Consider the following 8328-nt stretch of genomic DNA (forward strand, 5'->3'; position numbering starts at 1 on the left):
GGCCAAAGAGAATGAAAAAAGGGGCTTGGATAGTATGACACTACTTTCCCCTTTCTTTATTGTTTTTATTTTTGTTTTTTTTTCCGGTACCGGAATCAAACTCATGACCTCGCACTTGCCAGGCAGGCGCTGTGCCGCTGAGCTAAATCCCCAGCCCCTACTTTTCCCCTTTCATGTTTTCTGGTATAACATACCTCCTAAGACACTGACATCTCATCATAGTTAGCCTTTAATAAGCCCTTTTCTAGTAAGAGCTGGTAGAAGTAATTTATCAATTTATTTTTAAACAAACAAAAACAATTTGAGCCAATTTAATGAGGTAAAAAGACTGTGGGTCTAAGGGATTGAGAAGTTTCTTCCAATTAGAAGGAGATTCAGTTTAAATTCAGTTTTATTAAGCATTTGTCACGTGCAGCAGCAGGTGCACACAGTGGCAGTGGCAGTGCACTTACTTATTTCCATGCACGCTCCCTCGACCTGCTGTTATCCTCTTCAGAGCAGACTTCACTTCCTGGTTCCTCAGGGTATAGATGAGGGGGTTCAGTAAAGGGGTCACCACAGTGTAAAACACAGCCACCGCCCCATCCAGGGGACTCTTGGAGCCTGCCCGAAGGTAGATAAAAATACAAGGAACATAGTAGACCGTGACCACGGTCAGGTGGGCGCCACAGGTGGAGAAGGCCCGGCGCCTCCCCTCAGCAGTGCGTATCTTCAGGATGGCGTGGACTATGTTGGCATAGGACAGCAGGATCAGCGTGAAGCAACTGGCGGCCACCACCCCGATGTCCACGAAGGTCACAAGCTCATTGACAGTAGTGTCAGCACAGGCCAGTCTCAACACGGCAGGGATGTCACAGATAAAATAATCCACTTGATTGGGCCCACAGTAGGGCAGGCGGAAGGTCAGAGTAGCCTGGATGGAGCCATGGATGGAGCCGGCCACCCACGCTCCAGACACAAGGGTGCTGCATAGCCTCCCATTCATGAGCACGGGGTAGCGCAGAGGCTGGCAGATGGCGAGGTACCTGTCATAGGCCATCAGGGTGTAGAGGAAGCACTGCGTGCTGCCCAGGAAGTGAAAAGCATACAGCTGAGCCACACAGCCGCTGAATGGGATGGCCTTGCTGGCAGGAGTGAAGTTTAAAATGATCCGAGGGACAATGACGGAGGAGAGCCACATGTCCAGGAAGGAGAGCACGCCCAGGAGGATATACATAGGGCGGGAGTGCAGCTTGGGGTCAGCCCACACGGTGAGCAGAATGAGCAGGTTCCCCAGCTGAGTGAGGATGTAGATGATGAAGAAGACCAGGAAGAGCAGAGCTCTGAGACTGGGCGGATGAGACAAGCCCAGGAGAATGAAGTCAGTCACCAGTGTGTCCAGCGATGTGTTTTTGCTCCTTCTCATGCCTTCCTGTCATCTGCTGAGACAAAGGTGAGGTCAGTCGGGGGAAACAGCACAGTGAGGACATACAGACATGCTTTTGTTAGACGGTGAATGCCTGGGTGTTATGAGAGAAATAAAATTGTGTAATTTTTTAAATGAAGAGATCATATCACCATTGATATTTAGGTTTATATTACAGGGGAATCCCTACATAGGCTGGTGAATTTCCTGGATGGATAGAAACTCATGTGCTTTGGGAGACCTCAGGAAGCAGGATTGGCAAATCAAAGAACAACGGAACAAGTGAATGATTGGAAAGGACCAAAAACTCCGATCAAAAGGGATTTAAATGAAGAGACATTAAGGTTGACACAGAGCAGTATGAAACAAATACCCTGCTATTGTGACAATTACTTCCCCCTTCTCTGCTTAGCAACACTGCAATGATTCCTTTCTCTCCTCAGCTAAAATTGCATCTCCTCGCATAGCACGTAAAAATATTCATCACTTAGCCTTTATTTACCATCTATTACCCCCTTGAAATTTCTTCCTGGTGTTTAGATGCATGGGGCTACTCAGTCTGTCCCAGAAGCACGATTGCACTTGGGACTATGGACCTTTATCTTTCCTACTCACTTCCGCTGTGTAGTCCTGAATCATAAAAGGATTCAGTGTCAAAGTCTTCACCTTCAAGAAGTCTTTCCAGATTTGAGGGACCTGTGCTTACACTTCTCTGAGCATATATTACATGGAATTGCCATTGTCTAAATTCTTATTTCACCTATTAGTCACTTCGTCTAACACAGTAAACATGATAAATAATTATTTCCTGAATGATCAAATAGCTGACTGAAAGGATGTTCCCAAATCCTGTTGATCTAATGCAGTGTTCTCTGCTTAATCCTGTTTATTTAATTCTGCTGCCCACATGGCTTGGATTTAGGGCAAGAATCACTTCCTTCCCTAAATAGTACATATTGGGCTGGGGAGATAGCTCAGTGGTACAGCACTTGCCTGGCAAGCACGAGGCCCTGAGTTTGATTCCTAGTTTTAAAAAAAGCACTTAAATAGTACATATCTAGTTTAAATATAACCAACTTCACTGCATGCTTTTTATTGCATTTATTGCAGCTTAGCATTTAGATTGATGTCTTCCATTCATCTGAGATTGGATTTTTTGTAAATGTTTAGAGGAGTTTTTATTATTATAAAACTATTTACATATGACTTGAGTGTGTTTAAAATGTGTATATATAACATGGCTCAATCTTTAGTGTCTTTAAAATAGATCCATATATATATTATATTTACTATGTAATAACTCTCTGAAGGCTTTAAAAGAGTTTCAAGTCTTTGAGCCAGCTGGCAAGAAACTAAAAGGATGAAATGTGTTTATTTCATTCCTTTGGTTAAATAGGTTATGTGATAAAGATCCCCCCACATTAGGGTTTGAGATTCATTCATATGCTACTTAATCATAAAGTACCTTTTCTTTGTTTCTTTTTTTTTTTTTTTTTTTTTGAGACAGGGTCTCACTATGTAGTTCAGGCTGGATTTGAACTCACTATGTAGCCCAGGGTGGCTTTGGATTTGAGACAGTCCCCTTGCCTTAGCCTCCTAAGTGCTGTGATTACAGGATCACGTTGTAAAATGGTTAGAATCTAAATTTTCAAGGTATATGAAAACAACAAAAGGTTAAAATTCAGTATAAAAATCCCTTGAAAGTAACAGTTGAATGACATCAGAATATAAATAATATGTTTTTGAAAAGCAATTATCCAGGAAACTCTTTGGAAAGTCTGTGGGCATGGAGTGGATGAGCGGCACTGAGAATGTGAGGGCATGGAGGGACAGGGCACTGCTGGAAGACCTCTGTGGTCATGAGACCGCAGGCCTAGCTGCCTCCTGTGTGCCTCTGCCTCAAGTCAGGCTAAAGCGTTGTGAGCAGATTTGCACTGCTTTAGGGAGGCTCAGAGCAGGGCTAGCCTTCACATAGCTGTCTGAAACTTTGGATTGTACAGGGACCTTCTAGAGCTGGGATATAAGGGAGTTCTCAAGATGGAACGATAAAGACTGATTCAGTGTTACGCTGGATGGACTATAATGAAAGGACTCCTATTTCCCTGCGGGACAAGACCAGTCTGAATGTTTCTGGAGAGATTTGTCCTGGGCAACCCATCATTCACACACAGCTATCCCGATAGAGGGAGAGCAGCGTAGAAGACAGGCACAGAATTTGAGGCGGCTGGTCCATATTTTATCTAATCCTCAGAGTTGATTCTTGTCCTTCACCAGAGGGTAAACAGGAATAAACTTCATTTAGGAAGTTTAGTGCTCTCTTCACGTGGAGAATGGACAGTTTGTGAAGCAGGCCTGTCTTTGTGTTTACACAATCAGCAAAACTTTTCATGATCCCTCTGACTTTATCATTGCTCAGCTCTGCTCTTTATCACTACCCTAATAAGAAAACACAGTGGAAAGATAGTAGCATTTAGATTTTTAGAGTCATTTTAAACACAAAAGTTAAATTCCCCAAGTTTGGAAAGAAGGAATTTAATCCTGGCAATCTGAGAAAGAGCTGAGGAAGAAAACAGAAAACGGACTGATTAAATCAACGTTTGGCTGCCATTATAGAACATCTGTAAATTCCAAAATTAGTTTGTTGCCTTATTTTGAATGGAGCATGTTTCAGAGCCACACTTCCATCATCTTAGACTCACATGTGCAGAGAGAAGGATCCAGGAGGATGTGTGCTGTTCCTGAGCCGAACGGTCCCACAGGTAGAGATGTGGTGTGGACCTTCAGAGGTTCAGCCTAGCTCGTTGTACAGGGCTCCCGTATCCCGCTGTGGAAAGGCTTTGCCATTGTTTTAGGAGTCTAACCAGCGAGTAAGTATTCAGAGTTTCTGAGAGCACCTCTCTGCCCTTCAGGGCTCTTTGACGAGTGTGACTTCTATTTATTCTGAGTCATATTTTACAGCAGTTTTCATCAGGTGTTGCTTCTTTAGCTCTGATTAAAAAGAAAAATACACAACACTGTCAAGAGATTTGAAGAAAAATTCTAACCTCAAGGGAAATCCTACTCCAAAGTAACTCCCTGATGAGAATCTCCCTTCCAAAATCCTCATTACTTTGTTTTGAGAGAGAGAGAATGCAACATTTCTAGCAGATCCTTGGAAAGGGAGCTCTGGGGAATAATCTCATCAGTGTAGTTTTGGGTGACCTCTAATTTCTTAGTGTTAAGAGATCTCCATCTCTTCCCAAATACTCATTGAGATTCTTCCACCATCTTTTTCTGGTTTTTGTGCAGACAGCTTTTCATCAATGAAGTCTTCCTTGACTCTCCTCCTTTTCTGTTTTATTCGTCTTAGTAACATTTAGCATCAACTTACATTTATTTGTTTATCGTTCCCCTTCTCTGGAGTGTAGGCCCCAAGAGAAGAGGGAATTTTGCTCACTATGGGGTCTCCAGCACTAATAGAAAAGTGCCTTGCACGTTGTAGGTTCTCAGTATATCTTTTTGAATGAACTAGTGGGGAAAACTACAAAGAAAGGAGGGCTGTAGTTTCAAATATGAACCTTTATTCACAGTTCCCTGGAGCACGTTTGACATCAAGTTGATTCTCATATTGTCCTCAGGTCCAGACAGCATATGCCAGGGCAGTAGCTTTGAAAACCCATTTACTTCTTTTACAAAAGATAATATTAACCAAGAAGTACTGGGGGTTTGGCTAGAAATGAAGCAAATGGAGTGTGGACTGTGACATAAACTTTAGAATCCTGCTTGTGCTGGATGAAAACTGGATGATTTCTTAGGTTTCTTTTAATTTTAAATTAAGTGATTAAGGTGTGTGTGTGTGTGTGTGTGTGTGTGTGTGTGTGTGTGTATACAGTTGCAGTGTTACACCCAGCCACAAGATGACAGTATCACCTTTATTAAAACTCTTTATGCTGAGACTTGGAGTAAATAGAAATGTCTGGAGCCTTATGAGGGATATAAATTACTGCAGTAAACCATATGCAAAGCATTAAATTTAGAAAACTACATGTCAAAAAGAGTTAATTTCATTTTGTAGGACTTGGAAAATAGTTTTTGAAATATAGATTTCTCTCTCCTCTCCTGTCCAATCTTTTTCTAGCCTAGTATTTCTTCTTTCTTGCATTCTTTTTAAAATTTCTTTCAAGTTCTCATTTTATTACACAAAGGCATTTCAAGTCAAACAAGACATAGATGTATAAGAAAGGTTATTCTTTTCACCATTCTCTTTTAATTCCATCCTTCTGAAGTAACTGACGCTAATAGTTTCTTTTATTTTTCAGTTTCTTCCTCTGTACTCATACACAAATATATATATATTCTGCCCAAAATGTATGTACACATCATGAAAAGAAAACTTGTATAAATATTTTAATACTAAATTTATTGAGACATTATGAGATTAATACAAGTTACCTTTGGTCCCTATAATTGTAAGAGGTGCTCAAAGTGGTGGTCATTAGATTCCAAGCATTTATTAATACAACAGGCTGCTGTTTGGATAACTTTGGGCATTGAGATTGCTGCACATGCATTTTTGGTTTCTTGGTTTTCTGCAATATATGACCTCCTCTAGGATCTCTAATATGAGGATAACACCATCTGTTGAAAAAACATTATACCATTTTTCTTTTCCTGAATTATGCATATATTTTTTGGTGGACTCTGTATATTTGTGAACAGGCATATATTTATTTTGACCTTTTAATTAGTATCTGATATTCTGTTTGGAGAGAAAGACAATTAAAAAATTCTGTTTCTTACTGCTGCAAACAATGATTATGATAACAAAAACAACAGCATAGACACACCAGCATGTACACAACTCACTGACAATTGCACTTATTTTCTCTTAAAATATTTTCTTCTGGGGAAAGAAACACTTAGTATGAGAAACTGGATGTGGCGGGACATGTCTGTAATTCCAGCACTTAGGAGGTTGAGGCAGGAGGATTGCCACAAGTTTGAGTCCAGTCTGGGCTACATAGTGAGTTTAAGGCCAGCTTGAACTGCAAAGTCAGTCTCTGTCTCAATAAACCAAAAAACAAAAACAAAACCCCCTTAAGCCCCACAAAAAACAAACAAACAAAAAGCCCCCCAAAAGCCAGTGTGGTGGTGCATGGCTGTAATCCCAACATTTAGGAGGTTGACTCAGGAGGACTGTGGCAAGTTTGAGGAGAGCCTGAATTACATAAGGTGTTCAAGGCCAGCCTGAACCACATAGAAAGACCCTGTCTAAAAATTAAAAACAAAACAAAACAAAAAACAAAACAAAACCCGACACTTAGTATGAGCAGACTGGCTTTACCTTATGTTCTTGTTTATCTTCTCTATTCTCTGCATTGGATCCTATCATGCAATCTTCACCAGAACTACTGGATTAAAACCCATGCAGAAGTCAGTAGAAAATGTTCAAGGGAAGAGACTCCTGCACGGAAGCCCAGGCTGCTCCTGTGGAAGCTTGAAATCATCCCTCTAGAAAGGAGCTCCTCCCCTGGGTCTCTCTGGTTCATATGGACTGAGCCTCCCTCCCCTACCCATGTGAAGGTTTGTCTTCTGCAGAGGCCAGTGTCTCAGGAGCCAGGAAGCAGTGCCTGGCTGGTGGTCCATGCAGCAGATGTGGGGAGTTTTCCTTCTTTACGTTTCACTGATGGTGGGAGGTAAGTCTCAACTTACTAGCAAATGCTGCTGGGAGTTTTCAAAATACTTTTCTTCCAGCTAAATGATCACAGCTTCTAACAAAAGAGTCTTTTCTAGTAGATTTTGCTCATGAGGTGCCAGTGACTCTCTTTCTAAGCACCTTCCTCATCAGTGAGGTTTTCCTGTGACCACATGGAAGAAACATTTTTAATAGTGATGTAACTTCAGGTAACGGTCATGTGTCCTCTCCCAGGTGCTGCAAGACAAAGTGTTGAGCAGCCCACCGAGTTGATGGCTGTGGAAGGAGCCTCTGTCCAGGTCAACTGCACGTTCCAGACGTCTGGGTTCAACGGGCTGTCCTGGTACCAGCAACACGATGGTGGAGCTCCTGTATTTGTCTCTTACAATGTTCTGGATGGGTTTCAGAATAGAAGTCGTCTTTCTACTTTCCTTCGTCGCTCTGATGGGTACAGTTCCCTGTTTCTGAGGGAGCTCCAGATGAAAGACTCTGCCTCTTACTTCTGTGCTGTGAGAGACACAGTGACTATGAGGCCTATTCAGCTGCATCAGAATTCAAAGAAGGCCACAACAGGGGGAAATGATATTTCCTGAGTGTATGTCTGCTGTGAGATAAGACTGGGGACTTTGGAAGTAAACTACCATGAGCTGAGCTTGCCACTTTCTACCTGGGAGGTTTTCAGCAAGTCACTTTAGCTTTTTTGATTCAGTTTTCTCATGTATAAAATGAGAATAGCACTGCCTGCTTCACTGGATTACTGTGAATTATGATGCTGTATACTGTGTGACTTTGAACACAGCTGTATATAACTTTTGTATCTTAAACTTCCACTCAGGGTTAGGTGGCAGAGAATCTGGGACTGGTATTTCTCTACTTTTTATTTGTGGAAGTTGAAATCCTGAAAATTATTTGTATTTTGGGATCTAATTCTGTAAAATGGAGTTTGTTTCTGGGGCAGGTTCTTTGCGCCTGACAACTCACAATGGTGAAATTCTTTTTATTTGAAGAAACACTGAACTTTAAAAATCTAAATGACAGACCTTTAAATAAGGTGTTACAAAATAGTTATACAGCTAGTTTATCTTAGTCCATTGAATAGAAAGGTTTGTGCTAATATTGTTTGAACATGATATCTTGCCTATTTCTTGTACTCTGAATAACTGCTACAAAGACAATATGCAATGTAATTATTATACTTTCTTACTAACCTGTTTTGAAACTCTGTTTTATTGTTATTTTTATTTTTTTC

At 41.2% G+C, this 8328-nt stretch overlaps 1 protein-coding gene and 1 gene segment (V, D, J or C); one reads left to right on the forward strand and one right to left on the reverse strand.

Moving 5' to 3' along the window:
- Positions 1 to 342: 342 nt before the first annotated feature.
- Positions 343 to 1417, reverse strand: LOC102029905 (olfactory receptor 10G2). Its single transcript, XM_005412152.2, has one exon. It carries the CDS (start codon positions 1403 to 1405, stop codon positions 449 to 451), a length of 957 nt encoding a protein of 318 aa, XP_005412209.1. The 5' UTR covers positions 1406 to 1417; the 3' UTR covers positions 343 to 448.
- A 5318-nt stretch (positions 1418 to 6735) lies between these two features.
- LOC102015668 lies at positions 6736 to 7588 on the forward strand (the record flags this gene model as incomplete). The annotated part of the segment is given in 2 exon segments: positions 6736 to 7080; positions 7314 to 7588. Coding segments are annotated over 2 exon segments (327 nt in total), but the record flags the coding sequence as incomplete, so codon positions are not given.
- Positions 7589 to 8328: the final 740 nt, after the last annotated feature.

Source organism: Chinchilla lanigera, unplaced genomic scaffold (assembly GCF_000276665.1).
Source record: "Chinchilla lanigera isolate Chin_1 unplaced genomic scaffold, ChiLan1.0 scaffold00149, whole genome shotgun sequence".
Taxonomy (NCBI): Eukaryota; Metazoa; Chordata; class Mammalia; order Rodentia; family Chinchillidae; genus Chinchilla; species Chinchilla lanigera.

Excerpts from the sequence above, each read along its gene's own strand:
- LOC102029905 (XM_005412152.2), bottom strand. The coding sequence starts at position 1,405 with ATGAGAAGGAGCAAAAACACATCGCTGGACACACTGGTGACTGACTTC.